Raw genomic sequence first — 21,996 nt, 5'->3', positions numbered from 1 at the left:
GTAAGTAGAACCCATCCCTGGGTACTGCCCAACTCCCAGAGTGACTCTGGTGATATACGGTTAAAAGCATAAAAGCCATATAAAAATACAATGCATCAATAAGAAGAGCCAGATAAAAACAAGAATAAAATAAGTTAGAAGTTAAAAAGTGTGTATGGGGGGTGGGGGGAGAGACTTTTAGGTTCCAGGGTTGCGTATTGCTCAGTGAGCCCTATTTGAGTTGGCAGAGGTCTTCAAATTCCTTCAAAAGGCCAGGAGAATGATAGCCCACCTCACTTCTGAAGGGAGAATATTCCAGAAGATGGGGGAAATGGAAGAGAGGCTCTTTTCCTGGACCCCTTTCATTCTTTAAATGAAAGGCTCTATAACATACCTTCCCTGCCTGCATGATGATGTCACCTTCCTTCTAATTTTAAAAGGACTTTCAATTTTCTTGGAGATTAAGGCTGAAGGGCATGATTTAAGCCTTTTTCCCTTGGAGACTGAGGTCTTATTTCGTCATCTGACTTTTGTTATGTTTGAATTAAACACTTTTCCTTACACTGCATTTGTACACCCTTAAACATGCACCTGGGGCCCTGACTGGTTTGGCTTCTCCAGGTCAGCATACAAATTCATGATGTTTATTATACTTGCCCACTGCAGTGCTCTTTTCACTTGCCTTGACTGAGTTAAGTAAGATTGTTTTTTTCTGGCAGAAAGATTTATTAAAAGTTGCAGCTTGGGATTTTCTTAACCAGCCAGCTATTTGATAGTACTTTTCTCTGCTGGAGACTCTGGAATAACTAAATCCCTGCTGAATTAACATCTTGGTTATAAGATATATTTCCCACTTGGACTTTTAGTATATACAGGCATAACTTGTTTTATTGCGCTTCACTTTATTACACTTCACACTTAGTGTGAGTTTTTTTTTTTTCAAGATCCTCCACCAGCAAAAAGATTATGACTTGCTGAAGGCTCAGATGATTAGCATTTTTTAGCAATAAAGTATTTTTTAATTAAAGTATGTGCATTGGTTTTCTTTTTCAGACATACTATTGCACACTTAATAGACCATAGTATAGTGTAAATATCACATTTATACAGACTGGGAAACCAAAACATTTGTGTGATTTGCTTTACTGCAATATTTGCTTTATTCCAGTGGTCTGGAACCACATCTGCAATATCTCTGAAGTATGTATTATTAAACCTGGATAACAATTGCTTTATGTATATAGTGTTAGTACTGACTGAAGTTTAAAACATGGAAATTGCCCAGAGCATCAAATTTACATCTGTTGGAATGTGGGTTAAGTTGATGGATACCTAGGACTTAATGTTCATTTTGCCTGGTGAAAATGAGATATGGAACTTACTATTCAAAATACTTTTTCAAAGCTTTATATTTATCATTGAGTTAGTTTTAATTCTAAGAATGACCAGAGTTCAGGTGTATAAAGATGTTTCACATGAATATGGCACCAAATTTAATTTGTGATGTCTCTAGGAATGGCTGTAATCACTGACATTTTGGGAAACTACAAGAATGGAGCGAGTTGGATCAATGATCTAATTTGGTACAACGCTGTTTCCTATATTCATGTATATATTTGTATAAATTCTGCAGGTAAGCCAGTAGTACATAATATGACAATCTGATAAGTTGTCCAAAGAATTGGCTTTCGCCTGAGACTTAAAAAGAAGTGTTTCTTTTGAAAAAGAAAGAATTGTAGCAAGGAATATACTGACCTTTCACGACACACTTTTCTTGACATTCGTCTAGGGTTAAAAAGTTGTTTTCATTGCCTTGACATCCACCAAAGTTGAAAAGTTCACAGTGGTGAGTATGGATGTTGAAATGATAGCGGGTGTGCAGGGCTTTGCAGGGACCAGAATCAGCTTTCAAGGCACAGATTGACATGCCTAGTATGAGTGGGGATGAATTGAGACCTGAAAGAAGGTAAATAACAGTATTCCATAATATTGCCTGCTATAATATGCACAGTATAACAGCCAAATGCATTTGAAGGAATCTAAACATGATGTATCATATATATTCAGTTCTTTTTCCAAGAGCTAGAATGAGAATGTCTGTAAAATATTCCTTTTGGTCCAACACTACATTTCAGTGTGTGTGTGTGTGTGTGTGTGTGTGTGTGTGTGTGTGTGTACACGTGCACCTTCAAGTCAGTGTAGACTTCTGATGACTGCCTGGACTAGTCCCTGTAGGCTTTCTTTTTAATGCCTTTATTATTTTTATAAATAATAATTGAACAACACAATACTCCTTCCTCCTTCTATTTTTCTTTAGTAAAGTTTTATTTATCCTTGTCTCCTTGGAACTAAAAGAGAGTGATTGACCCAAAGTGACCCATTTGGTTTCATTTCTAAGGCAGGATTGGACATATCCTAGTTTATAACCTGGTACCCTAATCACTGCATCAAACTGGTTTTCATTCTTTATGTATTGAGTACCATTATACCCTAAAATCAAGTGCGTTTGTGTGATTGCCCTGGGAATAAAATAACCACAAACAATTTACTTGTAACTGTCATTCATATAGAATCTGGCAGCATCATAAAGTAAAACTTTCCTACTGGATGTAAAACTCTTGAATCTAAAATCTAAATTTTAGTTTATTTAGTGGAAAGGAAGCACTTGCTTAGTCTGGCATTTAGTCTGCAATCTGAATTTTATTTATTCCTTGATCCACATTTACTTTAGAACAGAATTTGCTTTTGATAGAAGCAGATGAAAATCCTGACCTTCTGTCCCTTTGTCCAGACAGATTAGGAATCCATTCTGACAATAGGTAAAGGTAAAGGTTCCCCTTGCACATATGTGCTAGTCGTTCCCGACTCTAGGGGGCGGTGCTCATCTCCGTTTCAAAGCAGAAGAGCCAGTGCTGTCCGAAGACGTCTCTGTGATCATGTGGCCGGCATGACTAAACACCAAAGGCGCATGGAACGCTGTTACCTTCCCACCAAAGGTGGTCCCTATTTTTCTACTTGCATTTTTTACGTGCTTTTGAACTGCTAGGTTGGCAGAAGCTAGGACAAGTAATGGGAGCTCACCCTGTTACACGGCACTAGGGATTCGAATCGCTGAACTGCCGACCTTTTGATCGACAAGCTCAGTGTCTTAGCCACTGAGCTACCGCGTCCCTTCCATTTTGACAATACTCCAGCTTTTATAAAATGCCATGAGGTTACCCATCTAAAGCAAGAACCCAGTAAAAATTGACTCTGGGTTTTCCTGCATCAGCCAGTTGCCAGCTTGCTTGCAAGATAAAGCTGGGAACAGTATTATCAGCTACTCAGCTATGCACAAGCGCCTCTGAGTCCAACTTGTAACCCCACTTATATTTGCTGTTTGGGGGAGGCTGCATATAGTAGAGTTTGTAAAGTCCTTCACTATGCCTATCCCATAAATAAATATACCCTGTTTCCCCAAAAATAAGACATTCCCTGATAATAAGCCCAATCGGGCTTTTGAGTGCATGCGCTAAAATAAGCCCCCCCTGAAAATAAGCTCTCCCCAAAAATATTTAAATGCATGCGCAGCCGGTCCCTGCCATTTCCTCTGGTTTCCTCCACGCGCCCCAAAATAACAAGACCTGCCCCAAAATAAGGCCAAGCACTTATTTCAGGGTTCAAAAAATATAAAACAGGGTCTTCTTTTCAGGGAAACACGGTATTGGTAGCTAGTTCCAACATAGTTTTTCAAGAGCACTAGAAAAAATAAAGATACCTTACCAAATGCACCAGTGGAATGAAAAAGGTTTCATTTGCTTAAAACTGCTGGCCATACACTGCTATACACTGTCTTGATACAGCTTGTCAAGACATAGGAAGAACCTAAAACCTCTTTTCCTGGATGGCAGGTCAACGATTCCATTTTTCTTACTATGACATTCTTTATATAACTATTCTTTATAGTATACTAAAAGCTTTCTTTTTGTAAATTCAAGGATCATGTAGCTCTTTCAACTTTGCTTATTATTTTTTTTTAAAAAAATTGCTTTCCTCTCCATTGAAAGCATAATTACTATGCTTATTATTGTAGGATGTAATTATAAAAAGAAACAAGAATATCACTGACGATGAACAAACTGCTGAAAAGTAGGTTCAATGGTACAATATTTTTTCACTTGCAAGTTAGCATGAAAAAGGACTGAATGTTTATATACTACATATAGCATACATTGTCTATATATGTTTATATTATTACAAAGTTCAATATTAGTTTATCTTTTAAATGACACTATAATATTTTATCTATATATCCCTATATAGCTTCATTCAAACATTTGACTATGTATTATTGAGACTTAAAGAGGCATAACTAATCTCTAGGGGGCAGCATCTGCCTAGAAATTATACATCAAAGAGCCATTAATTTCCTGGAAGTTACAAAACTGAAGTGTCACGCACACTGTTCATTTATTCATTTCCTTTGAAGATTACAAATGACAAATTACCACATCTTAATATCATACAGATCTATATTTTTTTTAAAAAAGATGAGATAAGATGTAATCAGTGTTTAAGGGTTCTATTCTTTTAAAGGATATCCATTGAAGCCACCCCTTTTTTTCAAACTGCTTGGCAGCCTTTTACTGCAAATGCAAAATATGGAAAACATGAGTACACATCTGTGGACAGAGATCCTTTAATTCCAATTATTTTCTTCCTTGCAGTTGCTATCAGTTTAGATCAGCAGCCCCCAATCTTTTGGGCAACAGGGATTGGTTTCATGGAAAGAGGTTTTTCCATGGACCAGTGGGGTGGTGGTTTTGTGTGCTGCCTGTATCCCGTGGAGGGGGCTTTGCTTGTTTGTGCGTACCAGTTTATGGCATGCCATGGACCGGCACCGGTCCATCAACTGGGGAACCCCTGGTTTAGATCATTCCTATCTGTCAATGGGGATGGTTATGATTGGAGCCAGAAAACCTCTCTGTCCCCAAAAAAGGCCAGGCCAGATTGGGAGAGGCCTAAAGCTGATGCTCCATCTGTGGCTGCAATGCCTCTCTCTTTTCCTCTGCTCTGACCAGGGAGGAAGATGAGAGTATAAATTGTTTAGTAGAAAGGATGGGACACTGAGAAGAAGGGCAGGGAGAAGGAAGCCATGAACAATGGGAAATTAGTGATATCTATCATGTATAATTGGGAAAAAGGAAATTCTTTTTTAAAAAAATCTCAACAATTATTAATTAATGTCATTTAGACATTAAAAACCTGAACACACAATCAAATTTGGATTCACTATATTCCTGTGAAAATGTCTATGTGTATATGTGGGGTGGGTGGATATTGTATCTATTTTGCTTACTGAGTCCATTGTTGAATCATCTTTTTGTGGTTCACCACAGTTAACTTGGGTTTTTCCCGTATGACACTTATTATCTTATAGTGACCTTGACTGACATGGCAATGACCTTGTATAAAACAGTTTGGAGGGATTCTCATTATCTGAGTGCCCTGTCAGTCTGGCAAAGTCAATGATTTTACATTATTATTACTGCAAAACACGCCTCATTTTTATTAAGTGGAATCCAATGATATTGTTCTTTAGTGGAAAAACTGTTTTCTATACACCAAAAGGCTATTTGCGGTTTAGCAGAAAACTCAATCTGAGCTGAATAAACTCAAATCAAAGGCAAGGTCTTCTGTTCTCAAGACCTTTTGTAGCCCCTTAGAAATATATTCCATTTTCCACATTTGGAGTTTTTAATAGTTAACACATTCCCAATAAATGGGGCAATTGCACACAGTACTCGGAAGTTTCCATTAGTTTTTAAGAGTATAATAATTTACACAGAAGGAAGAGAATTAATAGGTTTTTCTTCATCCAAGGATCTGTTCTTTTGTTTGATTCTTGGCATATCTTGGCATTCTTAGTTTCCTTCTGCTTTGTGTTCAGGGGAAGAAAAAGAAGAGAAAGCAGCTTCCCTCGGCCTCACTAAGATAACTCCAGATAGTGAAATCTGTGAGTATGAAGTAGAATTTTTCTTTAATTTCCTGGTGGTGTATTTTTTTCCCCAAAGAATTCAGACGCAATATATTGGAACAAATATGTCAAAACACTGGAGATTAATTTTACCATTTGATGGAAGTTCTCCTAATCTTTCATCCAAAATTATATTTAGACTAGTTTTGTTGGCCCCCTAAGGCACAAAGAGTATGCTTACTCTTAGCCATTCTGGGAATGACAAAAAAACAACATCCTAGTATTGGTCATTATTTATACACCGTGTGAAATGCAGCTGTCTTTGTTTCTATTTCAAACATTAGAGATTTCCTTTTTGGAATCAAAGACTTCTAAACATATGGGAGAACCAAGAGGTCAATATTTCCTCAGTAATAAAAATATACCGGACTTGGACTTCTTCCTAGCAAAGATACTTGCTGAGTTGCAGAAATTCCGCACGAAACACACTACTGCTTGTCATACTCTGCTGGGCTCATTCTAGCAGGATAGCAGTGAGGGTGGAACAGTATATTTGAACTTTTTCCTCCATACGTAACAGTTCTCCATCACAAGATCAACTACATTAGTTTCAACAAGAGGACAACACATACACATACACACTTCTCCCAAGGAGGTTTCCACAGCAGCTGGGAAGTAGTAATAAGGTCAGACTGCCTTTGTGGTCCTTGGAGAGGAACACACAACATATCCTGTGCTGCTTGGGATGCTTCATCAGCAACCACAGGATTTCAATATAAAACGTTTCCAGTGAATACAGCAGGAAGAAAGTAAACCAGAGGGGAAAAAATGTGGGGGAGATGGACAAAAGCAGACAATTTAAAGAAATAGCAGTCTCAGAATGGACTGTTCACAAAAAACCAAAAACAAAAAAACCCAAAACGATGGCTAACTAGAGCTATAATTGGTAGGTCAACCTCTTTATTGCCTGCAAATTTCTTTTAAACCCCCTCCCCCCAATCTTGAAAGATGGAACTGCCAAGATAGATGGCAGCCAAGGACAAATGGCATCCATGTCCTGCTCTTCAGGAGGAGTTTATGGTAGACCTGTAATTACGTGTTACACTAACCTGTTTCAATTCCTATTTGCTTTTCTCTTAGAGCTGACCGATGACTAACAGAAAAAGGGTTGCAAAAATAAACACAAAAATAAGCACAAAAAGCAAAAGAAGTAAGGTGATGATAGCAAATAAGTAGATTTTTGTATTTACATAGGTTTGTTTACCCACTAGTGCCTTGGGGATTAACTTCATGCCCATAAAGAGAAATGTCCCTCTTATTCATGGATGGGCTAAAATACAAGAGAGGATTCAATTTATGAAAGGGAGGTGAGATTTTTTTACCCATTTGTCTCTTCCCTTGTTCCCATTCTTCCAGAATGATTTTCCAGAATGGAACAGGAGAACGCCAAGAGTTCTAACGGAAAAGCAATTGTGGAAACCACACTCAGGATGATACAAGTTCCAAGAAATTCAGAATACAGCCTATCCTTGTTGAATTTGAATGTTGAATGTTCCTGCAGTTGAAATTGATGTCCCAACTTATCCTCTGAATTCAGTAGGAACTAGAATGACAGCCATAAGCTGGATATAATGGAATAAACTCATCATATCATTTCTCACAATTCTGGGAAAGGTGGGGAAAGAAAATTTGATACAGTATTTTTCTGAAGACTAAAAAAACGTTTTGGTTCCAGTTTCCCATCAAATGCCTGAAACCTGATTTCGTTTGTCTTTATAAGATTTAACATGTGTTCTTTGTTTTAAGTGGTATGGCAAGGAACAGACTCCAATATACCGAGAACAATGTACTGAGAACTGAGAAAGGCAAAACATTAAATGTGATTTAATTTACACTAAATGTAAACTATTATATTTAAAGTTTATTTGTTTTTAATATTCCTGTGTTCTTAACCTTTTCCAAGGGATGTATAGTTAATGAAAAAAGTAATTTGGGTCATTTATTAATTGTCCCTTAAAGCTAGATAAAGTTCTGGTAAAGGTTAAGCTAAGCCAAGTCAAATTTATTGCAAAACAGTGATACAGAAAACAGCTTAATGTATAGTACAGTACAGTACAGTACAGTACAGTACAGTACAGTACAGTATAGTACTGTACAGTATAGTATAGAACAGTACAGTATTAGTATAGCACAGTACAGCACAGTATTACCTAACCTAACCTAACCTAACCTAACCTAACCTAACCTAACCTAACCTAACCTAACCTAACCTAACCTAACCTAACCTAACCTAGAAGATTTACAGAAGATTCTATTTAGCCGAGGGGCTAAATCACTCAGTTTTTGCGCCTCATATTTTTCCCTCTTATACTTATCCCATTTTGCACTGGGCTCAGTTATTAATATATAATAATACTTAAAGAAAGATATATAAAATATGGAGAAGAATTTATTTCAAAAAAGATGTTTCAAATAAAAGGTTTGATAATTTTGTATTGAAATAATTAATTTTTTTCAATTTTGTATTGAAATAAGAATTATTATCATTGAAAGTTGTATTATTCTACTATGTATATATCTTCAAATCAGTCTGGATAGTTGTCATCTTGTTTTAAAAGTGGTTTTTGTTGCTTTTTTCCCTTGAACTGAGGGTAGGGATTGATCCAACCTCACCTAACTGGCTTTGGGCATAAAGGAAGTCTGAAACTCACAGCATGTTTGTTTGTTTACAAATAATCCAAGATGGCAAACATACCTACTATTCCTTCTTCCTCCTATTTCTCCAACAACAACCACCCTGTGTTGTGTGTTGGGCTGAGAGAGAATGACTAGCCCAAGCCCCAAGGTCACCCAGCTGGTTTTCAGGCCTAAGGTAGGACTAGAATTCACAGCCTCTTGATTTCTAGGCCAGTACCTTCACCACTACACCAAACTGACTCTCCTTATTTCTTACTCCTACTAAAATGAGCCTCATGCATGTAGGTTTTGTTAAGTGAGTTTTTTTTTTACTAACCCAAATCAAATTTCCTTGCAGAATATGACAACTCTTTAATTCTACAATCATAACTAAATGATCACCTATTTATGATAAGCTGACTTGACAGGAAAAAATATTCAGTACTCTTTCCTATGGCTGATTGTTCTGTTGTCTCCCAAGTGAAATGCTTCGTGTCTATATATTCTATTTATATTCTATTTATACAGTTCATCCATCACAAGACTCTGTTCAAATTATTCTTGTTGATGAGCATTATCAAGGCAAAACAGCTTGTCGCATTGAGAGAAAATGAGTCTCTTTTTTGTCCCCATCATAAGCTTGATTTGACAACTTGCCACCCACCCAACACCCACGCCTGCTAAAAGCTTTTCCTGCTAGACAAGCTGAATCTCCAAGCAGCGATGCTAATAAGTTATGGACTTTCACCCTTTACAAGAAAGAGGCAGTTTCAATGGCTGTGACTCATTCCCTTCAGGAAATGCATCTTTCAAGAGATACTTTACTGGACATAATTAATATATCAGGATCCTCCTTACAATCGAGTTTTAAAGCTTATTTTTTAATAGGAACTGTCTGGGTTATTAAAATATTGCAATAGTGAGGGGGATTAATGCCAAAGATGGAAACTCTTTTGTTTTTAACTACATTACCTTTTTAAAACATTTCTTCTGTATTTACATTATCTTTGAATTTCAGACCTCAAATAAATTGTCGTAATTAATTTATACTTTTAGTTTAGATAAAATATGCTTTGAAATTAGGTTTGCTGCTAAAAGGGTATTTTGTGAAAAGTACATTCGAAATCATACATATGAATGGATGAAATTGCAGACTAATTGCAAATTAAGACAGAACAGGCTCATGAATGATAACCAGTGGAATTCAATCAGGACTGAAAATATTATTACCCATTCATCTTGAAAATGCATACCACAATTAGGAATTGCATTAAATACGGCCTGTTAAACCAGGACATTTTATTTCTCTGTACTGTAGCTTTGTGAGAATAAATAAAAGAGCACTTACCAATAATCTCTGCATATTCCTCATTCTCTGAAGCTGCAGTCCCATCGCAAAGGACAAATTGGGAGAGAAGATACAAGGTGGCAGTTACACACATATTGATCCTCCTTCCATTCATCTTTTCTAAACAAGCAAAAATAAATAAACTTTAGTACAGAAGACAAGGAACAAGAGAGCTTTGAAACATCCTTCCTTCCACTGCCAAGGAAAAAAGGTCTTATAGGTGTTACAGTTCAATTCACATCATCATCCAGAAGGGAAAGAGAAAAAAGGGCCTGGATACAAAGGCTTACTTATTATGATGCCTGTGTTAATGCATAGGCCTGAGCACCAGAGTTACCGAAGCGTAACTCAAAAATATGGTTCACCCTGAGGAGAAGTTGAAAAGCTTGCCCCTGCTTATCCCGAATAATACTGAGTCTAAAGAAATGGGTTTTGGAGTTTAATCAAATGAGATAAATCCTAACAAATTAAACGGGTTGAATTAGCATCAGTTTCTCTATTTTTTCTTATATTTGGCCTGATTGATTGTTGCCAATTCATGGTGAATTATGCATTCTGGGCGCTGTCTATTAATCCTGGAATTGGCAAAGCATTATATTGGCATGAAATTTCCTCGCCCCACTGTTAATTCCTATTTCACCTATGTTTTAAGTTCCTGCAGTCCCTTCCATCCAAAGTAATGTATAATGTAATCTATTATTTAATACATTTTAATACATTTACATCTCCCCTGAATAAAGGGGGACTTATATTTATTTAATACCAGTTAAGGGCTGTATAAGGACCGCAATTTAAGGAAAAAAATAAGATTAAGATTAAATGCAAAAAACACCAAATTAATGATAACAGGTACAACAACCAGACTTACCATTGTCTTTATGATTATTTATTAGTTTTATGCTTATTGTAAACCACCAGATTTGCTTAAGATGGGTGGCCATATACATCTTAATTGGCAATGAAGACAGGGTGGACAGCTTCTGCTTTTTAGGATCAACTATAAAGTATAAATGAATCAGCTGTTATGAAATATAGCCCAGACTAGCACTTGATAGAATAGACCTGAGAAAAGATTCAGGGATGCCTCTATATTTGCAAAGATCAGAATTTTGCAGGCAATGTGAGGTTCTGTCAAAAAGAAAGAAGCAGAACAGAAGGAGCATTGAGGCTTTTAGACTTGGTGTTGGAAAAGACTCCATAGAATACCATAGACAGCAGCTATAAGAAACAAATGAATCAACAAACAAGTCAATTCAGAATTCTCACTTGAGGCACAAAGGATCCTATTTTGGACATGTTCTGTGAAAACATAACTCTCTGAATAAATCCATGACACTAGAAAAGGTGGAAGGAAAGACAAGAAGAGGACAACCAGCAGCAAGATGATTACACTTACTTGGCAATTACAATAATAATGAGTACACCATTGCTTCCATCCAGGAAGATGTGAAAAGTCAGATTAGGAAAGACAAACCTGGAGAAGATCTATCTATGCGGTTGCTAGAGCTGACACTGACACTGGCATACAGTCAGTCAGTCAGTCAGTCAGTCAGTCAGTCAGTCAGTCAATCAATCTATCAATCAATCAATGACAACAAAGGACTATCATACCCATGGGCAAGGAAGCTGTTGTGATAGGAATTCATCTTGATCACTACTGCAACATGCTTGATGTGGGTTGCTTTTGAAAATGACTCAAAACCCCCAATTGGTCCAGAATGCAACAACCAGGCTAGTGACTGGGAAAGCTCACTATACTAAAATTAGTCCTATCTCATGATCATCTCTAGATGAGATGGGTGGTACATAAATGTAATGAATAAATAAATAATCAAATAAGGATAACACATTAGGAATATCAAGAGCAGAGATCTCCAACCTTTTCTGCTCTGTGGACCAGTGGTGGTGGCGACCGGGGGGGGGGGGAGTGGGGATTGTTTTGCACACATGCACTACTTGCACAAATGCAGCTTCATGCACCCAACTGCCATTTACATGGCCTGATTCCCAATGGGCCGTGGCCCGGCACTTGACTGCAGACCAGGGGTTGAGGACCCCTGCTCTAGAGGTCTGTGAAAGTCTCCGACTTAAAATATCTTTTGCCTAGGAATCTGATATATTTTCATATGGTATTAATACTTCAGAAACCACATTCAATCTGTTCCACAAAAGTATGTAAAGATAAGTCTCTGCTCATTTTCTCTCCTTTTCCCCCTCTATCAGCAGGAAAAAATGCTTATCTTTAACCAGGATTATTTTTCCTAGTGCTCCATTTGTCCTCATGAAACCTGTATCTGTAACCTTGGCCATACTTCAAGAGACAAGAAATAATTATATTTAAATAATGGAGAGACTATCTGTCTGTCTCCTGTATGCTTAAACAAAAAAACAAAACAAAACTATCTATTTAATAATGAAAAAAGTTTAGAATTAACATAAACATTTCTGAGATACTGATATGCTCTATGAATACATTTTCTAAAATAAAAAAAAAGTCCAATTTGGAAGGAGAGAAACAGAACATTTCTTTTTTTCAAGGAATCCAATGATATTGGTTATTAGATTGAGACTGAGAGTATCCTTTTTTAAAATTTGGATATTTTTGCAAATTTGCTAGAATTTGCAGAATACTAAGATTTTTATGTCTTTGGAACTTCAATACTAGTATGTTATTATGTTCAATAACATATTACCCATAATAACACAAATTATACATTTATTAATCACATTTATATAACTGCCCATCTCACTAAATGCAACTTTTGTATGTTCAATAACACTTATTTTTGCCCAGCTTTGATCAAATTATCATGTTGAATGGGTTTTCTCTATTATTTGCAGAACTCTTCATTGTTTGGTGGCAGAACATGGAGATTTTGAAAGGTTATTTGAAATGCACTACCTGCAAATCTGTAGACTGTTAATGTGTAGATGAAATTGTTTTTGACAAAGCCTAGAGTGAAATTACACCAAAAGCTACTTTTTTTTTGGTCCTTTCTTCTTGAAAGTATGCCTTCAAAATCTGTTCCACGTGTTGGAGAACACAGGGGCACAGGGAGGAATAGCTCCAGAAGAGGAAGGTAAATCACCATCAATGGCAGGATTGCCCCCAGTGAAATTATAATATTGACTTTTATGAAAATATTGCTATTTTGTTTCTTTTTTTTTCCTTCAAAAGTTTTATTATCTTAAATCTGCTCATTGGTTCCTGAAAATCTAGTCTAGTCACAAAATTAATGTTTTGATCAAATATCTAGATCGCACAAGCCAGACTGAACTAGTGTAATGTAAAATCCTTTCCCATTTCACAGAAATCTGTTACGTGGTTTCAAGTGAGTCAGGGCAAATTTCCACAAGAAATATTCTTTAACAAACATTCCTAAGCACTTAAATTTGGAAATAATTCAAGCCAATTATTAATGGTATATCTTATTATTTAACAGTAGTTTGCTATTAAATCACGGCTTCAATCTGTATTGCAAGAAATTCCCTTTGAGATTCAGGATTAGGAAACAAGGACTGTAGAGATCATCATCAGCCTGTCTCATAGAAGACAGTAGTGTATAATGATATGACATTAGTAAGCAGCAAAGAATGTAAAGTGCTTATGCAATATTAATGCAGTAGTAGATTCAACCTGAAACTAGGTTTCATCGAAAGGTTCTTTCTTTAAAAAAAAAATAAATGACTGTAAAAGCTGAGTAATAAATCAAACACTTTTAAATGCAATCTTATTATGGGAAATGGAGCAAAAGGAAATGGGGGGGGAGGATGGACATTCCTGAATATTAGTATTTATAATTACCTGTTTCAGTATACCTAGTACCTACGTTTTGTTTTAAATCTTCCATCTGTTTCCCAATCTCAGATACTTGACCTATTTATTGCACCATCTGGGAGATGCAGAAGCAGGGACTGAAGCTTCCAAAGATTAATTACTCTTTGTAGTTCCCTTCTTCCTTGTTTTATTAATCCATTGTTAAAAATAAAACTTGGGCCAACATTCCTTCACTGAGTAATTTTAAAACATATGTCTTTTTCAAATTTGTGCTTTATAAAAACAAAAGTGGAAGCAAGTTTTAGTTTTAGTTTTCTGTCTTCACATTTATTTTATTTTATTTATTTTATCTCGAATTTATATACCGCACCTTCTCCCGAGGGACTCAGGGCAGTATACAGCCAGATAAAAACATACAATACAAACATTAAAAACAATTAAAAGGATATATATTAATTTGGCCCCAATTTAAGATAACAAACCAATTAAGAATTAAAAAATATTAAAAGAAATATGTTAAGCCAGCCCAGCTTGCTGAAAAAAGAAAGTTTTAAGGGCACGGAGGAAGGCACCGAGGTCTTGGATCCTCCTTATCTCAGGGGGCAGCTGATTCCATAGGGTAGGTGCCCCCACAGAGAAGGCCCTCCCCCTGGGGGTCACCAGCCTACATTGTTTGGCTGATGGCACCCCGAGGAGGCCCTCTCTGTGGGAGCGCACAGGTCGGTGGGAGGTCGTCGGTAGCAGCAGGCGGTCTCAAAGATAACTAGGTACATGAAGCATACAACCTGGTAATGCTGAAAAACTGACAAAGGGAAAACTGAAGGCACACAGGACTTGTGTATTCAGATCTCCAACTGAATTAAGGTTAATGTGCTCTGCGGCTCTTACAATCTTTCAGAACCCAGAAAGGATATGAGAAATAATATCCTTTCCTGGCCCCTTTGGAAAAAGCGCCCGTGAGACAAAAACCATGATCTGGATGACTGAGAATCTTAACAGACGGTTGTTGGCTTTATTTTGGATCACAAATCTTATTTGCAGATGATTTATGCAGTTTCAGCATAAAGACTTGCTATAAGATAAGGAGAGGGAAAAATGCATTGAGAGGAAGAGTCAGATGGGAGATTAGGACCCTGACTTTGCTCACATGAAACCAAGCTCTATCCAAAGTAGCTTTTTGGTTCTTTGCTTTTACAAATCATCACCATACTGCCAATATTTTCAAAGGAAAGAATCAAGATAAAGAATACCAAATCAAACTGTATTGTGAACTGTGCCTTGATCTATGCAAAGGTACAGTATATGTGGTACCTTGCTCAATAGTAGTAACTGTGAGAGGGATCTTGAAGTCCTAGTAGACAACCATTTAGATATGAGCCAGTAGTGTGCAGCAGCTACTGGCTGCTGCACTACTTTGCACAGTAGTGTGCAAAGCCAACACAGTTGTGGGCTGCAGAAACAGAGAGATAGAATCAAGATCACATGAAGTGTTAATACCACACTTGGTAAGGTCACACTTGGAATATTGCATTCAGTTTTGGTCGCCACAATGTAAAAAAGATGTTGAGACTCTAGAAAGAGTGCAGAGAAGAACAACAAAGATGATTAGGGGACTGGAGGCTAAAACATATGAAGAACGGTTGCAGGAACTGGGTATGTCTAGTTTAATGAAAAGAAGTACTAGGAGAGACATGATAGCAGTGTTCCAATATCTCAGGGGTTTCCACAAAGAAGAGGGAGTCAAACTATTCTTCAAAGCACCTGAGGGTAGAACAAGAAGCAATGGGTGGAAACTAATCAAGGAGAGAAGCAATTTAGAATTAAGGAGAAATTTCCTGACAGTTAGAACAATTAATAAGTGGAACAACTTGCCTGCAAAAGTTGTGAATGCTCCAACACTGGAAATTTTTAAGAAGATGTTGGATAACCATTTGTCTGAAGTGGTGTAGGGTTTCCTGCCTGGGCAGGGGGTTGGACTAGAAGACCTCCAAGGTCCCTTCCAACTCTGTTATTCTATTCTATTCTATTCTATTCTATTCTATTCTATTCTATTCTATTCTATTCTTTTCTATTCTATTCTATTCTATTCTATTCTAATTTAATTTAAAAACAAATTGGGAAAATCATTATCCACATGCTTGCTCTCTTTAGAAATATTTAATAAGAAGGCCACAGTTTTAGATCTTAATCCTGAACACCTTCTGCATTTGTGCAGCAATCTTCCAAATCTTTTATGGTAGAATTTCAGCATATTTGTATCCATGTTCTCTTTAGAAAATAAAATTGCTAGGGATCAATGTTGTTTGAGTTTGAATAATAAAACAACACAAGTTTTGCCATTTTTTTTTAAAACTGAAAGCACAGATAAATAACTAGACCACCCAAATGTTAATATAGTTCTAGTTTATCGGATTATACATGCCTGGCTCCCCTTTACAACACTCTTTTGGAACAGTGTGCTAAATTCTGGAGGAATTAATACAGGTAGTCCTCAATTTACAACAGTTCATAGATACATTTACAGATACATTCAATATAGGAATGCATGAACAAAGCAATAAATACTTCTTTGTTATTTTGCTTTTTCAAACCTGTAGCAATCTTTTCTTCAGCTTTGCCCAGATCCTTAAAATATTTTTGTTTACTTGTTTGCATATGTACATCCCTAGTTATTTTAACTATGCGTGTTCCTGATGGATAGAATAAAAAAAAAAGAAGTTTCTAGGTTGATTTTGAGCTTCAAAAGCCTTATGTTTTTCTGTTCAATTTCCTGGGCTGTCACTTTGAATGAGTCACTTTTGTGGCTGTGGAACAACAGGAAGGATAGAATGAAAAACCGAAAAGAGATAAAAGTCTGAAGTTATTAAGAATACAATTTAAATGAAAGATTTTTAAAGGTCTGCAAAGATAGCTGTCAAAGAAGAAAAGATGTCATAACTTTAGTGGTAATCTTTTATTATTAGAAAAAATGTTTCTGTGGTTTAGCAAAAGTCCCCTGTCTTTTAATATAGTTGTGTTCATTAGTCACAAGAGGTAAGTCTTATGATGACCCTATACATAACCTAACTGAATGCAAACTCGGAATATAAATTGGGATTGTTCCCCACTATTCCCATGTGCATTTGACACAATCTTTGACTAGCATTTAAACACAATTTATGTCTGTTTGTGTGTGAAACTTTTGCTCGTGCCTTGATGTATATACCTTGCCCACATGCAAGCAAAATGTCTAATGAACTCAGTGGAAGTTGAATGGCAGAATTTGACGCTTTGCTGCAGAAAACTCAAGCTTTAATTTTCATATCCAAGTAGGATGGGAAAGCTCTTGCATAAAATGTTAGAAAATTGCTGGCAACCAAAAAGAGTAATATTGAACTAGAAGATATACTTAACTCAGTATACCCCAAACCTATATATACAAAGGCAGGAGCATAGAAGCACAAGCTATCAGGAATTCACTTCACACACTACCAGCCATGTCTATTAAAAAAAGGTATTCAACGGTATTACTGACTTTCAAGTAAAGAGGTCTGGTTGATCTCTTTGAGAGGGTCACACAGATTCAGAGTTTTAAAAACAAACACTTCCGGTTTAGCTCACTGAAGAACCTAAACCTGAAACTTCTTTCTATTTTAATCAGGACTGTCTCAGTCAAATATGACAAGTAATAATGTACCCATATGACAGCAATCACTCTGGACAGAGGTCTATCGTTAAGCCAAGCTATAGGCCTTTCTATATCTACATCTACATGTACATGTACATGTACATCTACATCTACATCTACATCTACATCTGTATCTGTATCTGTATCTATATCTACATTCGCATCTATATCAATGTTATATTGATAGGTCTATCGTTAAACCAAAAACTAGTTCAAATAAATTTCTACGATACTCAATGTCTCCATAGCTAAGCACCGTATTATGACACAGGATAATGTATAATGGCACATGAAAAAGTAACTAATTAGTAATATGAAACTATCTTTATTTTGTGAAACAATAAGGCTTATCAGTGGTGACCCAATCACATAGATAACATATCACTACATTTTCCAATAGGAATTACCCTAGTCTGCAGAAAATAAAACAGTCTTTGATTTAAAATGTGATTTGGCTAGTAATGCATCTTGCCTTAATACTGGTTAAATATTAGACTGACTTTAAAATCAGCAGCATTCTTTAGGGAGTTTTTATTTCAGTGCAGGACAAATATTTGAATTCTGGAAAGCAGTATTTGTGCAGGTGTTTCATTTCTCTAGAGAGATAAAGTTTTAAATGAATATGATCTTTCTAAAGAAGTTAGGAAAATTGTGTGCAGATGTTGATTCTAAGAGAGGTTTTGACAGGATACCATAGACAATTATAAAAGAGAGCTCTGCTGGCAATTTTAAATCAAACTCTAGAATGAGTTAGAGAAAACCCAGAGTGGGAATTAGCTTTAGATTTGAATGAATCATATTATAATTCTATATACTTTCTATTTTGTGTAGAAATGTCACAGGAAATTGCATAGCTCATGTTGCCTATGTGCGTGACATCTTTAGCGCTTCAAAGATTCACATTTCTTAGACCTTCCTTTAAAAAAAAATAAACAACTACTGAGAATAACTCTTTGAACCAAAGGAAATCCTTTTTTTTAATCAAATAAAGGAAATTTGTTACCCAAAGGATATTTATTGCATGCTATGTCAAGGTTGTTTGCAAAAGCAACTTTCATATGTCATACATGTTAAAATTTAGGAGTAACTTAATGGGCATCCATGTATGTGTGTAATATCATTATGCAAATGATTTACATGATTTAAATACCTGCATCAGCTTTTTTCCTTCCTAGGCACATCCCCAAGCTGTCCTAGTTTTATTTCTTTTAGTTATTTACAGTATGTTTTGTTTTTATCTTGCCTTTATCATTCTTACAAATAACTCAAGGTGGGAGTTAATATTAATAATACTCCATCTTCCTATTTTGCTCACAACAGCAATCCGGTCAGGTGGGTTGGGATGAGAGAGAAGGACTGGCCCAAAATCACCCAGCTGGCTTTCATGCCTAAAGTGGAACTAGTACTGTACTCAGTACTAGTGTCCTGGTTTCTGGACCAGTACCTTCACCACAATGCCAAACTGACTTTTGATTCTTCCCAGAGATAATAATAGGAGGGAGGAGGAAGATAATGAGAGGAGGAAGATGCTAGGCAGAAAAGCAACTCTATATTTCTAATAAGTAAATTCAAGGCTATTAATCTGAAGGGATTCAAAATCAATGGCGGATTAAATGAGATAGCGACCTTTTGGCTAGTGGGAAGACATGTTTACTTTTATTTATTAGAGTTCTATAATTACTTTCTCTTCTGGATCTGAAGCATTCAAGGCATCAAACCCAATTTAAGACAAAAGTAATATATAAAAACAGTTAAAATTATAGATTAAAGTTAAACATTAGTAGCAATTATAACAGCAAGGAATAAAATGATCTAACAATTCCAAGCTTAGCAAAGAGATATACCTATACAGGACTCCAAATACTAAGAAAGGCAAACACAGCTCCCAAGGGAGTAGTAGGGTCTTCTGTATCTAGGAGCAATCAGGACAAGAACTTCTCTTGCATGCTAAAAGAACAAGCCTCTGACCTCAGAAGCAACAGAGCTTCTTCTGCCAATCATATCAACTGGACAGGTGTGAAATGGAAGAGATGGCTTCATAGAAACCTAAGCCCTTTTGAGTTTTATTAGTCAAGACCAACTTCCTAATATGTGCCTGATAAATCATCTTTCAGTATAGACATCATCTCTTCCCTTTTCCTTCGACTTGTTAACAACTAAAATACTGTGTTTTCCACCATGTAATACTTTCTCTCTCAAACTGTCAAGTACATTTCATTGAACTCTATGATAATTATACCTAAGAGAATTGCAACATAAAACCTACTCTTTCCCCTCCAGTTTAATAGAGAAATTTTTATTTATCACCAGCTTTCTTTTCTACAAATGGCATAGACAAAACTTATCACCAATTGTACTAAAACTTGTTTCATGAAAATAGTGGCTGATTAACTGTTGCATTCTTCCTTGGTTCCCTTTCACGCATATATGTATGTGAATAAATAGCTTTCCTTTGTAGATTGCTTTGAAACAGCTTCTTCAGTACATAAGTTGTTCATAATATAATATCTTTAACTTGGGATGGAATTCTACATTCACATACACAAGAGGGAATCCCAAGGAAATCTGTTGTAAATGATGTTGCAGACAATTGTGGATGTGCAGAGCCAAGAAAATAAATACTCCAAACCTCTAAGTAGGTTTTATGTTGCAATTCTCTTAGGTATAATTATCATAGAGTTCAATGAAATGTACTTGACAGTTTGAGAGAGAAGGTATTACATGGTGGAAAACACAGTATTTTAGTTGTTAACAAGTCGAAGGAAAATGATGAAAACATTTATTTTTCCCCATGCTATCTATAGAAAATATGCCTGTTTACATTGCCAACTGTTTGCATGTAGTTGCTTTAAAAGTTTGGGTCTGTGAAGGCAATACTCACTGTCATTGCTCAGGTATCCTTCCAGCTAAATTACACTGCCGTTTTAATTTTGTTCCCAGTACACAAAAGTAGACTTCGACAACATCAATAAATCTGACATCTGACACTCATCTGGCAACAATGCATACCCAGCCAGGGAAATAACATGAAAAGAACATTGCTATTGTCTTACCACCAAATTGCTTGCAGAGCTGAAAAACGTCCCAAAAGTTATCACAAGATTCCAGGAAGACTTTCGGTATTTGTTTCTTCCAGAAGGCAGGGCCTGGGGTGGGGTGGAGGGGACAGGGAGAGAAAAGACAAGGAGAGGAATATAATCTGATCTTATTACCAGACTTTTCAATCGACAAGCTGGCAGTGAAGAGGGAGTGGGGAATCTGAACACACTGCTCTGAAGTTGCTCCTTTATGCTGTGCAGAAAACCTTGGGATCCCAAGAAGTTCGCCTGGCAGAGATCAACAGCAGAGCTTCCGGTTCAAAGCACGTTGATGATCTTCCTGTGAAATTATTTTGCACCTCTCCCTTCCAGGAAAGCACTTTCTCTATAAGAGGCGTTTCAGTATGTGGGAGGCAGGATGAGCAGCCTTTCTGACTAATTTCAGACTGTCTTCTCTCCTTAGCCACCTCCCTTTTTCCCCCAAACAAGGAGTGTAAATTGATCTTGAGACTCTCTCCAGCAATGGGGTTTTTTGCCAGCCTCGGATCTGGGCTACTGCTATAGAATCCCTACAAGGTTCTATGGTTTCCAGCCCTTCCTTCCCATTTATCAGAAGAGTTTGTCTTTTGGGGGATAAACAGAGTTTCTGCCTGTTTCCCCCCACCCCAAAACAAGAAAATCCAGGATATCTTTTTAATGTTTAAAATCCAGACAAAGCATGCATATACTTGGACCTGGAAATCTTCTGTTTTTGCTGTCTGCTCCTGCCTCCCAAGGATGGGCAGGAATCTTAATGCTATTACTGCTCATGTGCATAGAAGGAACTAGGCCAAAATATTGGCTTAAGAAGAAATTTTTAAATGTTTTAATTGATTTGTGATTTTTAATTTTTGGGCCAAATTTATATATATTTTAATTGTTTTTTAATATTTGTATTTCATGTTCGTAATTCTTGCTGTACACCGCCCTGAGTCCTCAGGGAGAAGGGCAGTATATAAATTGGAAATAAAATAAAAAAAAATAAATAAATTAGGGGAAAAAAAACCCAGGCTTTCCTAAAAAAAAATGGAGAAAAAAAACATTTGCAACTGTGAGAGAAATCCAGGATGGGGGGTTGTAATGCCAGGTATGTGTGTGTGGGGTGGGGGAGGTTTAGCTTTTTGTTCTCTTCATATACCTTTTGCAAATAAATCTCCTGCTTCCCCCCTCCCCCAACTGTACCCTGAAAAATGGCAATTTTTCATGAAACTGTGCCATGAAGAAAGAAGATAATACTTCTCCCAGACCTCATTCCTGTTAGGGCACGTTACTAGCAACTACTGGGTAAAAAGGAAGTTGTTGGCTAATATGATCCTGGATTAAGCAGATGGTCTGGCTCTCATCCAGAAACAAAGACCTAGGACTATCATTCCTTTTCCCTTCCTCCCACTCATAGTTATGCTTAGCTAAGGCTGTTAAGTCCAGTTTGTTCCATTTGGAGATAAAACACTCTCAGACGCTGAAGGGTAACAGCAGGAACATATTTTTGAAACCACAAGCTGCGACAGAGTCATT

General features: G+C 36.6%; 1 protein-coding gene across 4 annotated transcripts in view; it reads right to left on the bottom strand.

Annotated features, from left to right (window-relative positions):
* The window catches only part of TFPI (tissue factor pathway inhibitor), a 35,424-nt gene extending 14,623 nt beyond the window's left edge, over nt 1–20,801 (bottom strand). For 2 of the 4 annotated variants that reach the window (XM_070956856.1, XM_070956860.1), the window contains exons 1-3: nt 20,458–20,801; nt 9,960–10,079; nt 1,735–1,935 (exon numbers count right to left, since the gene is read on the bottom strand). In XM_070956856.1, the coding sequence (XP_070812957.1) occupies nt 1,735–1,935; nt 9,960–10,074 (316 nt within the window). In that variant the 5' untranslated portion in view covers nt 10,075–10,079; nt 20,458–20,801. Of the gene's footprint in view, nt 1–1,734; nt 1,936–9,959; nt 10,080–15,048; nt 15,117–20,457 lie in introns of those variants that run through there. The other 2 variants (XM_070956858.1, XM_070956859.1) reach the window with 2 other exon arrangements.
* Nucleotides 20,802–21,996: the final 1,195 nt, after the last annotated feature.

Source organism: Pituophis catenifer, unplaced genomic scaffold, assembly GCF_029215685.1.
Source record: "Pituophis catenifer annectens isolate HBS135680 unplaced genomic scaffold, rPitCat1.0.hap2 SCAF_1, whole genome shotgun sequence".
In the NCBI taxonomy this organism is placed as follows: Eukaryota; Metazoa; Chordata; class Lepidosauria; order Squamata; family Colubridae; genus Pituophis; species Pituophis catenifer.
The sequence above is the reverse complement of the archived record's forward strand: the minus strand, read 5'-3'. Positions and strand labels throughout refer to the sequence as shown.